This window comes from Terrapene carolina, unplaced genomic scaffold (assembly GCF_002925995.2).
Source record: "Terrapene carolina triunguis isolate 2854851 unplaced genomic scaffold, T_m_triunguis-2.0 Scaffold440, whole genome shotgun sequence".
NCBI lineage: Eukaryota > Metazoa > Chordata > Testudines > Emydidae > Terrapene > Terrapene triunguis.
Window position 1 is genome coordinate 201606 of NW_020664791.1, and position 19828 is coordinate 221433.

A 19828-nucleotide genomic window follows, 5' to 3' on the forward strand; every position below is an offset into this window, starting at 1 on the left:
AGTCTGCGCACCTGGGCAAAGCATGGCAAGAGAAATACAATCCCTCTCCCACACCGTGGGGCTGTAGGGAGCCAGCTCTGAGCCATCCCTCCAGTTCTGTGACCCGAGCCCCTTCCGTTGGGTGTTGGGAGATCCCTGCCGGGCGCACACAGCCACTCCTTCAAATACCCCCTGGGGTATCCGGGATCTGCCTCTAATCAGAGATGGCTACTTGGTCTCCACTGTGGGGGCCCCTTGCTCTGACTACTCCCTCTCTCTCCTCATGCAGAACCCCCGGTTCCCAGGCAATCTCCAGATGTCTGACCGGCAGCTTGACGAGGCAGGAGAAAACGACGTCAATAACTTGTAAGTCCAGAGCACGTGAATCCGGGCACGTCCATGATGGGAAAGCTGAGAACCCAGCCACAGGAGACGTAAGGGGGAATCTCCAGGAGTGGCAAAGGGCTGGCAGGGCCATGGCACCCATCAGGGTCTCTCCATGGCATTGCTGTGTGAGCCACGGGCAGAGGACATGGCCACACTAACGGGAACTCTGGTCCCACGTGCGCCCATTGGCTGGGGCTGGGACATCCCTCCTGACCACCCCTTATAAAACAGTACTCCACAGCAATGGTTGGCTGGATTTCCCCCCCCCCCCCCCGGGCTGTTGGCCAACCCTTCCCCCCCCAGGGTTTTGTGGGAGGGGGCTGGGTGGCCTCTGTTTTGTTTGTAACATTCTTGTGCCCTCTTTCCTAGCTTCCAGCTGACGGTGGAGATGTTTGACTATTTGGAGTGTGAGCTGAACCTGTTCCAGACGGGTAAGGCTCTCACTTGTTCTGCACTGCTGACATACAGCTGTGGGGCAGGAGCAGCCTCACCGGGTGCTGCGGTGACATCCCTCTCTGCCCGGCTGAGCGCGGCCCCGACGGCCAGCGTGTGTGTGTGTGTGTGCGGGGGGGTCAGAGTGTTTGGGGTCCCAGTCCAAAGCTGCTGTTCGCTCTGTGTGTGTGTCCGTCTGTCCTGCCTAGGTGCAGGAAGGGAGTTGGCTGAGGACGTCTGAGCTCATCTGTTTTCCATGCACTCCACCAGAGTTATTATTAGCTGAAATTATTTCATGTCAGACCAAATGTGCCTGGCTCCTCCCAGTCTGCCCAGCCGCAGCCTGCCTGCCCTCCGTTCCAGCCGGCTGTGCCAAGCCTCCAGGAACCACCTCCACCCTGTGGCACGCTGCACTTCCTCCCTGAACCCCTCCTTGGTTTGCTTCCCATCTCTGAGTTCTCCCGGGCTTGAATGTCTTCCTTTGCCCTTAGCTCTGGGGTTTATGGCTTTCATGACTGGAGAGAGCAGCTTTCCCCTTGCAGACCCATCACAGAGATGCTGTGTGCTTCAGGGCTTGCTGTGGTGGGGGAGCGACTGGCTCGGCGATGTGTTCTCCTACGGGTCGCAGTGGAGCAGAGAGAAAATAACGAACCAGTCTCCACAACGTACACTCGAGTGCTCAGCTGCCACGTGCTTCCGTGTAGCGCTGTAGGATTCTGCTTGTTGGGCTGAGTTAGAGCAGGGTGATTACTGCTCGCGCTGTGCCACATAGGGTCTTGGGTGCGGTGGCTATAATAGAGTGGAGGTGTTTGCTTGCGTTGGAGCAGGAGTGAAGCAATATGTCAGGGTACGGCGGTTCCTGGCTGCTGCGATTTCATCGGAGAGGTGCTACGGTTGGGTCCTAGCACGGAGGGTTCCCCGAGGATGGGCTTTAATCGAGTCAGCGTGGTGCCGCAGTCTCGCAGTGCTAAAGGCACGTACAGCCGATGGAATCCGGTTGTGCCCCAGTGTTGAAGGGCTCTGTTGCAACGGACTGTTGTGATAGGCTTTACTCCACTGGCGTTACTGCATCTCTAGCAGGGCAGTTGCGCACATGTGCTGGAATACAGTAGGGGGAGGCAGCTGTGTCTCCAGACTGCAGGTGGCCTGGGTCTGTGCTGGGATGTAGCCTGGGTCATCCTGTCGTGTCTGTTACTGGCTCACGCACGGTGATAGAGCAGGATAAGGGCAGTCACATCTGTGGGACAGGCGAGATGGTGCCCTTGTGTCTCGTGGGCTAGCACGGGTAATGCAGTGATCCTTGGAGGGCAGGCCTGGCGTGCTGGGCTGCAGTCACAGGGCCAATCCGGGGGTAACACCATGCCCCAATATATGCAACCTGCCACCCGAATGGAAACCAAGAGTAACGACAATTGAACACATGGGATCAAAGCCCAAACAGGGTGGGACTCCATAATGGGGGGGGGGCCCGTACCCACTCCTGACAGAAACCTGCAGGGTGAGTCTCTTTCTTTCATAAACCCTGGTAGCATTTGTACAGTTTGTCACATGGGAGTCTCATTGTCAGCATCTAGCGTCGCCATGGTGGCTCACGAACACCCGTGAACCGAGCCCCCTTCACTAGCCCCGCTGTACAGACGGGGAAGGTGAGGCATAAGGCTTATCAATGACTTGCCAAGGGTCAAAAGACAGGTCTGTGGCAGCCCTGGAACCAGAGCCTCCATCTCCTGACTACCAGTCCAGGGCTTCAGCCACGTACCCTTCCTCGGTGTCTGCAAGGGAGCAGTACGGTGCTGCTGTGCCTCTGAGCGAGACAGGGCTCTGTGCGCTGGCACCTCTGCAGCCGTGCGCAGGTACTTGTCTGATCCATCAGCTTCATAGCCCCACTGGGAAGGAGGGAGGCCCTGTAATGAACTTGGCTTTGTTTTTCTGCTGCTAGCTTAAGTGAATTAAGCAGGGCTAATATCAGCTCTGCCTATTTACATCTCATTAGTGTAGCTTAGTTTCTGATTTACTCTTAAATCGCTGCTCAACTTCCCTGCTAATTACCGGGGACGTCACTTGATTATCCGAATGGGAGGGGAGGCAGACAAGCTGGTGGAAATCCAAACTGACTCCCTGCCTCCCGCTGCCTGGGCGAGGATGACATTGCTAATTGTCCCATTGTGTGCATCCCCTGCTAAGGAGAGAGCAGGCTAGCGCGGTCCCCAGGGAAAGGCCCAGTGCTCCCCCTCGGGGGCGTAGATGCTTCAGCTATCAAAGGAAGGAGATGACGAGCCTGCAAGTCTCTAGTTGATGCGATGTACAGAGCACAGCTGCAGGTGTGATGTGAACGGGTTCCCACTGCAGCAAGGCCTGCCGGAGGCACGAGAGGGTGTTCTTGGGGATGTGGAGAAACGTGGAGCCTGCCTGCCTTTCAAACTCCATCGCTGCTCCCTGTTCATCTTCCCTTTGAGGTCCTGCACTCCCCTTAGATCCCACAGGTCTTTGTGATTCCACCCACCACTGACGTGCAGCCCCCTTTGAGGCAGAGCACAGCAGCTGTTCATTACTTTGGTCTTCCTTTGGTTCTGGAGCAGGATGGGTGTTGTCAGTGGGGCCTGCCACCGAGGAGGGAGAGAGGGACAGATCCGTGTGTCCTTAAAGCTCTGTTGTCCCACCCAGTGCCTGCCTCGTTTAGGAATAACACATGACAGAGGAGCAGGGGTTGTCTCTGTCCAGCGTAGACGGACTCGAACCCGACTAGGGATCTCTCTAGCGTTCGCTGGGGGCGCATCTGGCATTCAGCACGGGGATTCTGGGGTGAATTCTTGAGCCGTTGGCACTGGACTCAGTAAATGGGCAGACACCAGGGGAAGGGGACCTTTCTCCAGGTCCTCCCTATCTCTTCTCCCGTCTCTCCAGACACCCATGCTCCAGCAGGAGTTTAGAGGATGTGCATAGCGAGGATGTCCCTCCAGGCAGGTGGCTCGGCAGGTATGAGTGCCCCACGGAGAAAGATGGACCCCAAAGCTAGCAGCTCGACACCCATATGGAGAAACAGAAGGGCACGCCCTCGCTAGCCCTGTCAGCCAGGTCTGGGCTGCAGGGGGAGAGCTGTGCTCATCGCCAAGCGCTGGTGCACTCCGAAGGATTTCCTTGTGCCATTGGTGCACTGATGAAGTGTATCCCTCCCTTTCCTAGCATTCCTGGAGGGAGGCTGCTGTCTGCCCCTAGATTCCTGCTCTAGCTTGACAAGAGTGGAATGGCTGGACCCCGACTACCTGGCATTGGCCGGGTGGCTCTGCACTGCCACATGGGAGAGCGGGGTGCTCTCAGGCAGAGGCCGCTGTTGGAAGCAGCATATTCATCCTCTGGGAAAGGAGGAGATGTCTCATAGAGCTCCCTGCCCCCACTCCTAAGGGCTGGGAGCCCTGCACACAGCCTGTGGGAGTTCTAGGCCTCAAGTCACTGAACAGCGACCCTTCCAGCCAGCCAAAGAACGGCACTGAGGGGGTGCGGAGGGCAGCTGGGAGGGGCAGGGGTGAAAGGAGAGGAAATATGGAACTCTGGAGCACTCCAGCAGGAAGGGGAGAGGAGTGACTTGCTTTGGGTGCATGATGAGAGAGGACCAGGAAGGAGACCTGGGCCCTGGTGAGGATGTCTGTGCAGTGCCCTGTGCCCACACGCAGCGGCAGGCCCAGCTTTCTGGGGGGAGTGGTACCTTCCACTCGGAGCCAGCTGACCCACCCACATCTGCAGCAGTTACTCCCTAGGAAGCCACAAAGGTCACAGCTGCTCCATTTCAGCCAGCTCCTCTAGCTGCCGTGCGTTTGGAAAGTCCCCTGCAGCCCTTGCGTCCAGGCGCAGTGCTGTGCTGCGTGGGAGAGGAATCGGAGTGCGCTGGCAGAGCGAGTCGGCAACCAGGCGAGAACCACAGTCACGGCGCCGGCAGTGGGCTCCTTGCTTAGTGAAGATGCAGCCACAGACCGGAGCCATGCAGCGATTGGGGAGATCGCTGGCAGCCATCAGTCTGAGAGGCTCTGGAGAGACCTGCATAGACAGCAGAGTTCTCCAACTGTCCATTTAATTAAGCCAAGGGCAATGGGGAACACGGGGCCTCGCCCACCTCGAGCTGGCTGCCTCTAGCAGCCTGGGAGTGCCGCCGTCGTGGTGGCACCGTGCCCTGCTGGCTGCAGCATGTAAACAGATGCTTTTCTCCCCTTCCAGACGAAGGACCCAATCCTTCAATTGATCCAGGCTGGAGGAGGCAGACGTGGAAGAGAGATACAGTATAATCCCGGTCCCACTGAAGTCAATGGGAGATTTTCCATGATTTCTATGAGCCCAGGATTTTGCCTGTTGTCTTTCTTCTCTGTCTATTGCAAATCAGCGTAGACATGAGCCAGCATTCTGCTCGCTCTGAGATGTTTCTGGAGCCTCCTCACGTTAGCATGCACGGTGCATCTCGGAGCCAGAGCAGCCTGCACGCTCATTGCAAACCAGGGGCACGTTTCTGTGAGCAGTTCTCCCCTCACCGGCTCCCTCCCCACCTAGCATCGTGCAATGCTTTGCCTTTCTGATCAGTGAGAAACAAAGGGCAGGCAGAGAATGATTGCTGGGGACAAGTGAGGGGCGACTGATGCTCTGCCTGAAGACTGAGCAGGCAGGAGCTATGGACTGTGGACGGGATCAGAGCTCCAGATGAAGTAAAATCCCTTCTGGGCCGCCTTTACCCCTCAGGAGGGAGCAGAGAAGGACATGGCGCCAGTGCTTTCAGCCCAGATCCTCAAGGGAGTTAGGCACCAAACTCCCTTTGATTTTCCTTTGCAGCTCCTCTTAAAGCAGTGGTTTGAGCATTGGCCTGCTAAACCCAGGGCTGTGAGTTCAATCCTTGAGGGGGCCATTTAGGGATCTGGGGCAAAACTCTGTCTGGGGATTGGTCCTGCTTTGAGCAGGGGGTTGGACTAGATGACCTCCTGAGGTCCCTTCCAACCCTGATATTCTATGAAAAGGAAAGAGGTCTGGCCTCATTCTTTTATCCTGCAGAGGAGCAGCATCTGCTCTGATGCTGACTGGGATGCAAATGGTAAGTGATATTGATCCGCACGCTCTTGTGTCCCTGTTGAAATGGAAGGGTAAATGCATCCCTGTAACCTACCAGCCCAGGGCAGGGTCCAAGTGCTGGAACATGGACAGGGACATGAAATGGGCCGTTGGTGTGATTTACCACAGCAAGCCGGTGTCCAGTAAATGAAAGTCCAGCTTTCCCCAGCTAGTCCCTTTGAAACTTTCCAAAGAGGGGGGCAATGGTAGAATTGTGCCAGGGGACTGGGGGCACTTGGCTCCAGGACTGCGCACCCAGGTTGTACAGAGACCTGGAGGCCTGAGATGCCTGGTGGTTCTAAAGTGAAAACCAAGCAGAACCAAACAACGTCTCCATAAAAGTAAAATCCCTTCTGGGCCTCCTTTGCCCCTCAGGAGGGAGCAGAGAAGGGCTTGGCGCCAGTGCTTTCGGCCCGGATCCTCAGAGGGAATTAGGCACCAAACTCCCTTTGATTTTCCTTTGCAGCTCACGTTAAAGCAAAGTTGCTCAGGTCACCTGAGCACAAACAGAGCAGCTGAGAAATGTCCTAGACAGTTACTGCAAAATGGTTTGTCTGCAGTATTGACTCAGGGAAGTAACTGTCCCTAGTAGGACGGTGCTGCCCTCGCACCATGGGCCAGTCAGAGCCTCTGTGAGGGGTGGAGTTGGACCCACTCCCATGGTGTCAGTGCAGCTGGTCCGGTTGGTGGTTGTATTGGCAGATGGTGCTAACGGGGCGACCTGTTCAGAGCTCTGTTCATTCGGAACCAGTTCCCTTCAAGGCTGAGACCAAGCATAGAATCATAGGGTTGGAAGGGACCTCAGGAGGTCATCTACTCCAACCCCCTGCTCAAAGCAGGACCAATCCCCAGACATATTTTTGCCCCAGATCCCTAAATGGCCCCCTCAAGGATTGACCTCACAACCCTGGGTTTAGCAGGCCAATGCTCAAACCACTGAGCTACCCCTCCCCCCTAAAAATAAATAAAACTCCACTAATGTAAGTGAGAGCTTTGCTTCAGATCACAGTCCTGAGCCCACTGTTGAGTGACCCTGGGTATTTTATGATTTCAGGATCGAGCCATATGAATGTTGCGTTCCTCTGTGGGTAAATACTGAAATGGTCATTGAGCGGGAGGGAGAGCATGAGACATTCCAGCCCCCAAGGGCTAGTCTGTTAAACCTCAGGAGCACTGGGATGGGCTAGACACTGGGCTCCATTCTTGCCTCAGCTACAGCTGTGCTGGGCCTGATATGCCTGAATGGGGGAAGAATTTGGCCCATTACCTTTGGGGCCCTGCCTGCTTCTCCCCTTGTGACCCATCTCCAGAGGCAGGTTCTTCGGTGGGGCACACATCTGCTAGCCCATGGGTTTGCAGGTGGCTTAGCATTGTGCTTTCAATGCTTCTCCCATGAAACTAAGGTTCGAACATTGCAACCGCTGAACCCTGGTGGATACACTGAGCATCTGGGATTGGAATGGGGATTGAGAACTAACCTACATGCCTGCTCAGTGAGGGGCTGGATATAGTGTATTGTCCCACCTGATCGGGTTGCTGAGTGCTGTGTTACATCAGACCTCTTGGTAGCACACCAGATGTACCATGATTCAAATGCAAGCACTGAAGATATCTTAGCTGCTAGGCCCTATTGGCTCTAGCACCTGGCAGTCCCAGGAGGCACTCAGATGAAAGGGTGACGTACTAGGGCAGGCAGAAGAGTTCACGTGCTCTATGCTCAGTGGCTCAAAAGTAATTCCTAGCGTGGCCCTTTGGGGACACCCACCAGAGTTAGGACTTCTCGGGCTTGGGGGGGTGCCCCTTTTAGTCCATTGCCCTGTGATCAGCAGTGAGGTATCCCTGCAGGTCCCCTGGCCTGGATTCTGTTCCATAGTGAGTCTCGTTGGGGGGCCACTCACATTGTCCTGTCCCAGTGCAGCAGCTCCTCCCAGCAGGTACCCAACTTGGGGCAGCCGCTCCAGCTCCTCGCACAGGGGCTGTCACACTTCAGCTGCCTTCAAACGCTGCACTCCTCCCAGCCCACAAGAGACCCTGCTGGCCTGCCCCACTCTTGAGCAACCCTGCTGCCAGCAGACATGGAAACGTCCTCCTCCTGCCGCACTACGACCCCCCAGCCGTAGAGGGGAACAGCAGTGAATCTCCTCTCAGCAAATTGATCACAACGTGTGTAATATACACATGGGAGAGCTCCCTCCTCAGTCTCCAACGCTTAACCCGCTTTGTCCACTGAAAACTGGTTTTACTAGTGAACTATCTGAATGTCCCTTAGCAATAGATGTCTGTCATCTGGTTACCAGGTGTTCTGACCATGGCCGTGTGGCTCACAGTACAGGACTATGTTTCATGCAGCTCCCCTGTGCACAGGTTACCTTAGCAAAGCCATGGATAACGGTGGGGCTAGTGCGGTTTTCTGTCGGCTCCCTCATTCGCTTTCCTCCTTTTGGTTTAAAACCGATGGAATTTGGTTTGTCCAGTATTCCTGTGAAATGAGGATAGAGACTCTTAGGCTAGCATGGAGGGGAGGAAAGGTACAACAGCCGAGATGTACAAGTGTCCTGTAATGGTCTGGATGCTTCAGTGTAGTGATATGAGCAGCTGTGCAGAATACCGTGTGTGTGTGTGTGTGTGTGTGTGTGTGTGTGTGTGTGTGTGTGTGTGTGTACAACAGCAAAGTGTACTTATATGAGCAGCTGTGCAGAATGACCTCATGGGATGGGTGTGTGTGTGAGGGAGAGTTCAGTGAATTTCATGGACCAAGCCCTGAGTGCGCTGTGTCTCTCTCCTGTTAGTATTCAGCTCCTTGGACATGTCTCGCTCCGTGTCGGTCACTGCTGCTGGCCAGTGCCGGTTGGCCCCGCTGATACAGGTGATCCTGGACTGCAGCCATCTCTATGACTACACTGTTAAACTCCTCTTCAAGCTGCACTCCTGTAAGTACACCGCAAGCCGCTGCCATTTCACTGCTGGGACGTGCTGAGAAGTTCTGATGGAGCAGATGTAACGTTTCTGTTTCAGAGACGGAGCCCTGTCCCAAGGCTGTGCGTGTAACAGGTGTGCCAAGCACAGGGAAATGCCCTGTCTGTGTTTCCTCTGCTCCCAGAGCGAGGGGTGCCCAGGCAAAGGGCTGGTTTAAAACACTGGCGGGGGCTGGCCCGGTGGCTTGCTCTGTGTCACGCGCGGAGACCAGGCCAGGTTTGACGCCTGCCTATAGTCTGGTCGTGTATGGAAGCGCTGATGAGTCAGGGCGGGCTGGAGATCAGTGGCTCCCTCTAGCTGATGAGGAAGTTGTGTTGATGGGTGTCAATGGCAACCCAGCCTGATCTGTGATCAGTGCAGAGAGAATCCTCCCCAGGGAGAGGGATGTGGCACATTAACTGCTGATGTGCCCTGTGGATTGATGCTGCACCGCCTGGTCTGGGCCAATGGAGCATTAGCCTCATGGCTGGGCCCTGCATTTGCTGAAGCCCCTGCTGCACCAGTTGTGCCCTTCCCTGGGGAGGGGAGGGGGCATACTTGACTGGCAGCCCCCTCCCGGGAGAAGGGAACAAGGCATCCCCTTTCTGTCCTTCAGGGCAGGGCATAGGAGACCCCAAGGGCCAGGGGAGGCTAGTCCAAACACCAGCATGCTTCCCCCTCTGTTCCCAAGACTGGATGCTGGGCTAGCCACTGGGGCCCTTCCCCCACCACAGCTGGAGAGTTGGAGCGGGGCAGGCGGGGGGGATTGAACAGAGAAGCGGTGAGATTGTGGGGGCGGGGAGAGTGAGGGAGAGGGAAAGGGGAGGCAGGGAAAGAGATGATGGGGAGAGAGGGAGCAGCCAGGAGGAGCGAGAGAAGGGGAAAGAGGGCACAGAGGAAGGGAAGCAGGGAGGCCGGGTCAGTGAGGTTGGCCAGGTGCAGGTGGAAGCCTGAGAAGCAGTAAAAGGCATGGGGGGGGGGAATCCCTCTCCATGCTCCCGGAGGAAACTTGTGCTCATGTCTCATAAAGCGACCCCCAAGGAGCACATTTCTCTTTAGAATGCCCCAGCCCGCCCCTTCCCCCGCAAGGGTGCTGGCCTCCCTCCCTGCCTGTGCCAAGGTACTCAGCAGCTGTGCCCAGGCCAGGACCCTGTGCCCTCGCCAGGCCAGCCCTGAAGGAATCGTAGCCACAAGGGGGTTTCTGCATCTGGAGGAGTAAAAGCAGAGAGCCGTGGGAAATGTTCACCCTCCCCACACCTTAGCTACCCCGCGTCCTCCAGGGCGCAGCTCCCAGGACGTGCCGAGCTGTTGCATTTCTTCCTGGGCGAGTCCCGGGGCACAGATCCAAGCAAAGATCACTTCAGGCCCTTTGACTTCGGCGAGGTTGGCTTAATAGCTTCAAATGGATTCCTGCAGTATGAGAAAGTGGCACCTCAGTGATCCTGGATTGAGACTGCTGCTGCCAGCCCCCCGGCTGAGAGCAAACGAAGGCCTTTCCCCTCCATGAGTGAGACCCCGGGGATCCGCCCCAGCCAAGGTTCCTCTGCCAGTCCCCCCCAGCTCCTCCAGCTGGGAGCCACCTCCGAGCCAGTGCTCCTGCCCTGCAGCGCCACCTGCTGGGAGTGTCTGAGCAGTGCTCGAATTACGGGGGAGAAGTGGGGGTGCCCTTAGGGAATGCGGACAGGCCTGGAGGTGCCAGGGTGCCCCTTGGCGGCTCCTGTGCTGGCATCCTCTGCGCTGAGGCCAGCTGCAGCAGGAGTCTCTTCTCCTCTCTGCCCTTACCCCTTCCCCGCCTTCTGCCCCGCTTCCTCCCCTCCTCCTGGCTGCCCCCTCCCCCTGCCCATTACCCCGCACCTTGTGCCCCTCCCCCTTCCCTACCCCTCTCGCTTCCTGTTGGGATGAAAGGGGCTTCTCCAGCGCCGGGCATTGGAGCCTGGGTTACGCCAGTGAAGAGCCAAGCCCAGGCAGTGGGACCTGCTGTGGCTACGGGACACCCACCCTCCCCTCTCGCCACAGACCGACCCCTCATTGTGCCCTGGCTCCTTCCACAGGACAGCAGTGGCGGCTGCCGTCACGGCTCTCTGCAGCTGAGCACACAGGGAGAAGTAAGGGGCCAAAACACACCCTCTACACCCCTTCCAATAAGTCAGAAGTGGGGTAGCCCCTAAAAGTAGTAGGGGGCCCGCCCCCAGGCCCTTCCGTAATTCAGGCCCTGAGGCTGAGGCTGCAGCGATGAACTGTTCTAGGACTGGCTGCTCCCTCTGTGCGGTGCTGCTCGGCTGTCTGGAAATGAGCGCGGTGCTCGAGGCGACCTGGGAGCCGAGCATTCCCTTTGCATTCCATTCTGTGTCTCTTCCTCAGGTCTCCCCGCTGACACACTACAGGGCCACAGGGACCGTTTCCTGGAGCAGTTCAGAAAGTAAGTGCCCTGTCCCCTTCGGCACTGATCCTTTGCATGCTGACGTTAGCTCAAAGCGGCTATTCCTACGTTCATTACTGGTTAGGTAACTCCAGCCACTCAGACCCAGTCTGCAGGCAGCTCAGCGCTGACAAGAGCCCCCTGGGTTTGAAATGAACCGTCTCTGGCTGAGAAATGGAAAAAAGTCCTGATTTCTGGGTCCCCCGGCTCACAAATGTTTATCCTGGAGCTGGGCTGGCCTCTTCTCTGCCCCCATGCTGTTGGGATAACCCATTGGCACTAAATAATAATCACTTTATTAAATCCAAGGAGGCGTTGGGGCTCTACTGGCATTGTATGGGAGGTGCCAGCCATTGAACTGCGGTTTGGCTGCCATGTGCAGTCGTCACACTGAGGTGAAAACGGGCAGGTGCAACCCTACTCCTCTGGGCTTTCCTGGAGTCTCGGAGCCATTTCGTAGAAAGGCCCTTTGGGGGTAAGGTAATCAGGGTTTAACCAGGGTTGTCAAGCGTGGCCACGGCCCAGCTGTGCGCCAAAGGGTACTGCTGGGGCTGGCTCCTCAGCTGATGGTGCGCACGTGCTGCGGCCGTGTGTTGCTGGGTCCATCAATCCTTCCTCCCTTGGAAATGTACCGAGCGAGCAGCATTTTCGGTTCCGAGACGCTCTGGCTTTCATTCCCCCTTCACCTTCCCCAGCCTGGAGGGAGGGGCAGGCTGTGATATGCTGAACGGACCCTGGGAGGACCTTATTCACAGGAGTAGGAAACCAACGAGGGAAGCAGGAAACTTGGGGGAGATGGATCTGGTGGCTGGTTCTTCTAGGATTTAGCTGGTAAATTCTTTCCCCTTCATTCTTAGTCACAGCTGCAATTTGCATCAGTGACGGCCTCTCCCTCCCTAGGTGTATGGGGCAGGGGCCCCACCCTCCTGGATTCACCTTTTACCAGTGTGTTCGCCACTTGGCTTGAGGCAGATGTCCGGGTACTGTCCCAAGGAGCAGAGCCGGTGGCTCTCTTCCCAGGGTCCCTGTCTTGAGTTGTATGGCAAGATGGCGTCCATGTGACAGGTCCAGGGCTGCCTTTCCCTCTCTGCGTGGGATGCCTGGTTTGGAACCACAAGTGATGGGCTCTGTTAAATGAGTGTGGCAGGGAAGCCTCCTGCATCCTGCAACTGCCTGGTTGTGCCCCAGCCGGCAGAGTCCCCTCCCTTACGTCCCATTTCCTTCCAGGCTGAAAGATTTGTTCTATCGCTCCAGCAACCTGCAGTACTTTAAACGGCTGATTCAGATCCCACAGCTCCCAGAGGTGAGACCCGAATGGCTTCTCTCTTGCCCTTGGGCACAGGCTAGGAGGGAGGGGTTGCAGTGACCATTGGCATGACCAGGCAGTGGTATCTAGTGGTTAGAACAGGGCCCCGGCAGTCAGGACTCCTGGGTTCTATTCCCAGCTCCACTGCGGTTTCTGGGCAAGTCAGTTAAACCCCAGCGTTGAATGCTGGGTGCCTGCAGCCAAGCCCTGGAAGCCATATTTGCACTTACAGGGGATTGCTTTTCAGAGATCCCTTCTAGAGCTGGGCAAAATTTTGTTGGTAAAGAATAAATTCATTGAAAAATGCACTGCGAGGCACCAAAACTATTCACTAACTCGGCCACCCTTTGTGCTAGACATAGGCGTGTGCAGCACATTTCATTAGGGTGTGCACCCAGGGAATTTTTTTTTTTTTTTTTTAAAGGCAAACATTTATTGAATACTCAGTCATCAAGGACATTATTTTTATTCATCAAACTAAAGAAACTAAAACTTAACTAAACTTAATATTTTTTAAATTAACAACTAAACTTTACTTAAAAAATGAGACACAAAATACCAAATTTTTGCTGTAGTGATAACCAGGCGTATACAAAGATAGTCAATTTTCATGATCTTAACCAGATAATGAGCTAACCCAAACGGACCCAAACAGATTAAGGTTTCTTCATCTTCCTGTCCTAGAGAATGAGACGTCGCTCACCAGGTGTGATGGACTTAAATTCCTCAATCACAGCATTGTAATTAACTGACGAAGCCAATTCTTGTTCAATGTACAAAATCATGAGTGAGTCGAGGCGCTGTTGGGACATTGTACTTCTTAGTTTGTTTTTTACATGTGCTAGTTTTGAAAAGGCTCTTTCACATGAACAGCTTGTCTGCTCCTTTTCTTATCTTAACAACAAACCGATCCATATTTTAAAATTACCAGGGGGTATCATACGATTGAATTAAAACGTAAAGACACGGGCTTGTTATGCTATTTCAGTAGAGTACATGCGACAAAGATTACAAACACTGTAGACACTGCGCTGGGTATGCCTGACACAGCCGCTTATATAGGTCAAAGAATTTTCTAGACTAGTAGTCGGAGGGGCGGGGAGGACCAACGGTAATGCAGCGCCGCAGTAGTGGGGACGCATGCTGCGAGCGAACGCGGATATAGAGCGTATCATGCGATTAAATTAAAACGCAAAGCCACTTTTGTTTTTGAGACATTAGAGCAGGCGTGGGCAAACTTTTTGGCCCGCGGGCCACATCGAGGTTCCAAAATTGTATGAAGGGCCAGGTAGGGAAGGCTGTGCCTCCCCAAACAGCCTGGCCCTGCCCTCTATCCGACCCCCACCCACTTCCTGCCCCCAACTGCTCCCCTCAGAATCACCGACCCATTCTGCTCCTTGTCCCCGACCTCCCCCCCCCCCGACACCCTCCCAACCACCACGCTGGGACCCCACCCCCCCACCAACCCCCCTGCTCCCTGTCCCCTGACTGCTCCGACCCCTATCCACCCCCCCGCCTCCTGACAGACCCCCGGAACTCCCACGATCCCCCGTCCCCTGACCACCCCCCCAGAACCTCTGCCCCATCCAGCCCCCCACCTCCCTGTCCCCTGATTGTCCCAGGGACTCCCTGCCCCTTATCCAACCCCCCGGCCCCTTTACCGTGCCGCTTACCCCCGCCTCTCCCGGAGCCTCAGCACACTGCGTCCAGGAGCGGCCCTGGACAGCGCTGCAGCGGTGTGGCTCCGGCGGGACCTGAGCTCCTGTCGCTCAGCCTGCTGGAGCTCGCAGCCCTGCCCCCTTACCACGCTGCTCTGAGAGGCAGGAGCTCAGGTCACGCCGCTGCAGTGCTGTCTAGGGCCGCTCCTGGACGCGGCACACTGAGGCGCCGGGGGATGGGGGAAGGCGGGGGCGGGGGGATCCTTCCTGGCTAGGAGCTCAGGCGGGCCGGGCAGGATGAGCGTGCCCACCCCTGCATTAGGCTGTGCCTGGGCACACCCCGTACACACACCTATGGTGCTAGAGAAGGGAGGCGAAGCGCTGCCTCATAGCACCATTACGACCCCACTAGGGCTGCCTGGGGTGGTGCGGAGGGCGGATTTGGGCCCATTATGTCCCACAGAGCCGCTTTTCTCAAGATCCTGCCATCAGTTCTCCCTTTCCACTCCAGAATCCTCCCAACTTTCTGCGGGCCTCGGCTCTGTCGGAGCACATCAGTCCCGTGGTGGTGATCCCGGCTGAGGCCTCGTCCCCAGACAGCGAGCCCATCACCGATCTAGTGGAGACGGACACAGCGTCACAACAGGTGAGCGCCTGGCCCCCTGACGTCAGTCTCTCTCTTTGAGCTCACGACTGGCTCTGCCTATGTCTGGCCAGGTTTTCAGCTGCCAAGGGAATATGCCTGGCCTTTGCATGCCCTGCCGTGGCTCTGGGGCTGTGCTGCCGGGGCTGTGATCTCCTCAGAGCTCATAACATACTCAAGGCCTGGTGCCTGTTTGGCTGTACGGCACATGGAAAAGCCAGGGCATCAACGCTGCTTATTCCCATGGGTTTAGTACTGAGTCAGCGCCCCTGGGGGTGCCGTGCTGCTAAAGGTGCTGTCTGGATAATCGGACATGAAACCAAGAGTCAGGGAAGAAATCCAGGGAGTAATTCTGGTGCCCTGGCCAGGTGATGATTGATTGATTGCATTTGGCTTCCCCTGCATTTCCCCTCCAGTTCTAGATCCCCATTTCCTGTCCTAATACACCAGCCCAGAGGTGGCTCCATTTCGGTGGCTGGTGAGAAGTGGTCCCTACATCTCCTGTTAACGTAATGGCTTTTGGGGCTGTGGGTGGTAAATACATCCCCGTAATGTTGTTAATTTAGGCAGTACCATTTGGAGCAGACAATAGATTGCCCTAGTTGCAGCTCTTGGGTTTGAGTCTCTGCATCTTGGGAAGTCTACTGCACCAGCGTGGAGCACGGCCATTCTGCTGTGGTGGGATTTGAAACCCACTTTGCACTAGGGTAAATGACTGCCCAGCTGCAGGGCATCAAATTTGGCCCATTGCCTCTTGTGGTGGCTAATGGTGATATTTCACATGAAGAGAACCGGGGATTTCTGTCGTGCCAGTAACTCCTTTGGCAGCTAGTGGTTGCCTGCTGGTAAATGCAGCTAACTCCCACCACTACAAGTACCTCGTAAGTAGCTGCTCCGCTTGCTGTTCCAGACAGGGTTGGCCTTCTGCCCGCTGCAGTTGTCTATCTGTCCCAGTCAGACCCCAGCTGAATTAACTAGTTGCAGTGAATAAAGCAAGTAGAACTGCCCTCAGCTGCGTCAGGCTGCATAGAAGACGGGGGCCCGTGCCTGATGGGAGCTGTCCGTCTGCAAGGGGAAGGGATAGCTGTCCCTTAGAGGGCATGGGGCAGCTGCCATTCTTGCTAAGGGGTGGGGTCCTGGTGTATGGGGGAGCGGTCTTCTCTTGAGAGGGGGTCGGGCTGAGACGGGGGTGGGTGGGCATGTGCGCCCCTGGCCATGTGCAGGGCAGCAGTAGATTTGACTCCAGGGATCTGTATTTGTTTCCCCCTCCAGAGCTTGTTTGACAATAAGTTTGATGACATCTTTGGCAGTTCGTTCAGTAACGATCCTTTCAACTTCAGCAGTCAGAATGGGATGAACAAGGATGACAAGTGAGTGCTGGCTCAGGGGCCCCATAGCTGCTGGGGGGGCGTGTTGGGTGTCAGAGGAAGGAGCTGTGAATGCGGAGGCAAGGCGGGGGCCAGCTCTGTGGGGAAGTCCTGGGCCTCCCTTGGAAGGGGCACCCTGGGGTTGACTGGTGAGGGCTCTCCTGCCCTGGGGTTCATCTGTGAAGGGCACTGAGCGGTGGGCCGAGCTCTCTGAGTCCAGGCTGGCTCTGTGATAGGAGCTTGATGCCTGGCCGTAGGCTGGAACCTGGGCAAGTGGACTAGGAGCTGAAGCACATAATCAGCAGCTGGCACTGGCCCCTGCACTTAGCACAGCGTAGCCTCCTGCAGCTCCTTGTGGTGTTATAGGCAAGGAAAGGCTCCTCCAGCCCCAGCCACTTGCCCCTGCGAGCTGGCAGTCAGCAGGAGCGGGACCTCGGTGGGTCATTTAGGAACGGCCCAGGGGTCCTTCCAGCCCAGTATCCTGTCTCTGACAATGCCCAGCTCCAGCTGCTGCAAAGGATAAAACCCTGCAGGGGGCAGTGATCGGATAAGTTGCCCCCAGGGGAGGTTCTCTCCTAACTCCAGTAGTTAGATCTGCTCATGCCCTGAAGCAGGAGGGCTGAGATCCTTTCCAGCGCTCTTGTTCCTGGTTATATCTTTACTATTACAGCTCTTCTCTGTATTCACATAATGGTCCAACCCTTTTTTGCAACCTGTTTAGCTCTTGCCTTCAGTTCCATCTTATGACAATGAGTTCCACAAGCTAACAATGCATTGGAGGACAATATACTTCCTTTGAACAGTTTTGAATTTTGAATGCCCCCATGCTCTTGTGTTATGAGACCCCCTCCTCTAGACCAGTGGTTTTCAACCTGTGGTCCGCAGACCCCTGGGGTCCACAGACTGTGTCTAAGATTTCCAAAGGGGTCCGCACCACCATTTGAAATGTGTTAGGTTGAAAACCTCTGTTCTAGACCATTCGTTATTTTGTATACCCCCATCCTGTCCTCCCTGAACTGCCTCTTTCTAAGGCAAACAACCCTGTTCTTTCTCTCGATATGAGAGTTCCAGGCTCCTGACCACTGCTCGTCCCTGAACCCCCTCCTCCTCTTCACTATCCTTTGAGACAGGGGGACCAGTGCTGCACGCAGGATCCCAGGGGAGGGCACCCCTGGGTTGATGTATTGGCCTCATCATATTTTTGGTGTAATTCCCATCTGATCCCCAAACCTCCTCTGCGCGGGGTGGCAGGGGCACGGGCTAAGGGGCACAGCACGGAGGAAGCAACTGGTGTCATTCTCCTTGCCAGGGACCGGTTGATCGAGCAGCTGTACCGGGAGATCAGTGCGCTGAAGGAGGAGCTGGAGAACTTCAAGGCAGAGGTGAATGTATAGCCCATATTACTCCCGTTAACACAGTGTGCGGGCTGTGCACTCTGCGGCCAGTGATGTGCAGATCTGGGACCCCGCTGGTGTGATCACTGTGTCTCAGGGCAGGGTCAGACCCGTTAGCCCGTACGTTGGATGGGAAACACGCACCTCCTGCTGAGTCACACTGAACCAGGGGCCCAGCCTGGCTCTAGGGAGCACCGAGCTCCAGAGATGCCACCTTTCCAAGACCCTGGGGCTGTTACTCTCCCAGTTGCGGAGACTGTTTCTGTGCCCAGGGCCTGCGCCAGGGGTGGTATTTCTGCTCTGCCACCTTAGGGAGGAGTTGGGTTTCCTCGTCGTCCCAGGGATACCAGTAGGGTGACCAGATGAGAATTCCAAAATATCGGGACCGCCGCAGAGGGAGCACCTTTTCAGTTGTTATGCTCACCCGTCCAAGTCTTCGGCGGCTCTGCGGCGGCGGGTCCCTCAGTCGCCGGTATTCGGTGGCATTTCGCCAGCGGGTAATAAACCTTGCCACCAAAGAAGGGAGTACCCTCTGCCGAAATGCTGCCGAATACCGTCGGCGACTGAGGGACCCACCGCCCAAGTGCTGGGTGAGTGTAACAATTGAAAAGGTGCTCCCCTGCTGGTCACGGAGAGGGGGGGGGGGAAGCGCCCGAAACAAAATATCGGGACAAATGGCGTCCCGACCGTACTTCAGTCGGGACGTGGGAGAAACTGCTCGATATCGGGACAGTGCCGATTTTATCGGGACATCTGGTCACCCTAGATACCAGGGCTGTCAAGTGATAGCTGCTTAGACAACTGCCAGTCAAGCACTGGCTTATGCTGAGTTGTCAAGGCTGAATCCCCACTCTGTCACTTCGAGTGCAGAAGGTGGGGGCCCGCAAGGATTTTAAAAATTAATACTGGCCACTCCAGGCTTGTATTAAACTCCCACGGTTACAGCTTTTCTCTGACTTTGGCTTGGTAAACGGTGCCACCACCCAAATGCAAAAAAACCCTTTGAACCCAGGAAGGTACCCTCAAGCCCCCTCTCTCTCTCTCTCTCTCACACACACACACCCTGAGAAAGAAAACAAAGGAAATTTTAAAAGAGCAATTCCAAAAATTAAGCACCCAAAAGAGCTTTCTGGGGGGTTCAGCTTAAAGGTTACAAGCAAACAAAAGCATCTGGGGTTAGCACAAAGGAGAGCCACAAGCCAAAATAAGAAATAATCCTGATCACGTCTAACTAAACATTCCCTGTCCAAATCATTTCTTCTAGGTATGGAAGATGAATTTTTATACCTGGTTCAAACCTTACACAGCATTGCTGCTCCATCCCTGCAGCCCAGAGAACAACAGACAAAGGGAAAGTTTCTTTCCCAATTTTAAAAGTTCTACCTTCCCATTGGCTCTTTTGGTGAGGTGCCCATTCCTTTTCTTTGACCTGTGGGCTTGTTAACCCTTTACAGGTAAAGCAAGCAGAGGATAGACACCAAGAGGGATTTTGCAGCTGGCTGGGTGTCTATAAGGGAGCTCCCCCCTTCAGTTATTACACAAGTGCTGTTGTTTTATAACTCACCACAGAATCCCTGCGTGCTGAGTCGCTGGTGCTTTTGTTAATGGTTTCTAAGGAATTATGGGCCTTGGGCACTTTGATTGGCTGGCCCAGGTCTAATTCGTTACAGCAGTGTCGGAGCTGTGTTTCAGACTGTCCTTTCAAAGGGCATCTGGCATCGAGGCAGCTGGGGCTAGAAGGGTGTTTGACCCACCCCGGCCCACCTCTCCCCCTTGGTGACCTGCAGAGCCATCGCCTAGGGGTGCAGCTGAGAGGACGGATCAGCGAGCTGGAGGCAGAGCTAGCGGAGCAGCAGCACCTCAAGCAGCAGGCCCTGGACGAGAGCGATTTCCTGCACACCGAGCTGGAGGAGCTGAAGAAGCAGTGGGAGGACACTGAGAAAGCACAGAGGAGCCTGACGGAGATTGAGAGTGAGGAGAGACCTCTGCTTTGCTTCGGGGGCTGCCCCCTGAGTCCCCAGCCCAGCCTCTTCTGCAGGGTTGGCTGTAGGGGGAGCTTGCAGCTACTCCAGCCCCAGCCTCTATCAACAGGGAGCACGGCGGGCTGGCTGTGGGGGGAGATCCAGACCACCCCAATCCCAGGCTCCCTCAGCAGGGGGTCCTGTAGGGGGCAGGCTAGCTGTGGGGCGGAGCTCCAGGTCAG

General features: G+C 55.8%; 1 protein-coding gene across 3 annotated transcripts in view; it reads left to right on the forward strand.

Annotated features, from left to right (window-relative positions):
- Positions 1 to 19828, forward strand: part of HIP1 (huntingtin interacting protein 1) — a 132599-nt gene that overhangs the window by 95648 nt on the left and 17123 nt on the right. For all 3 annotated transcript variants that reach the window (XM_026658405.2, XM_026658407.2, XM_026658406.1), the window contains exons 6-14: positions 269 to 345; positions 736 to 797; positions 8673 to 8813; positions 11200 to 11257; positions 12485 to 12560; positions 14733 to 14867; positions 16137 to 16234; positions 17541 to 17613; positions 19413 to 19596. In XM_026658405.2, the coding sequence (XP_026514190.1) occupies positions 269 to 345; positions 736 to 797; positions 8673 to 8813; positions 11200 to 11257; positions 12485 to 12560; positions 14733 to 14867; positions 16137 to 16234; positions 17541 to 17613; positions 19413 to 19596 (904 nt within the window). The remainder of the gene's footprint in view (positions 1 to 268; positions 346 to 735; positions 798 to 8672; positions 8814 to 11199; positions 11258 to 12484; positions 12561 to 14732; positions 14868 to 16136; positions 16235 to 17540; positions 17614 to 19412; positions 19597 to 19828) is intronic.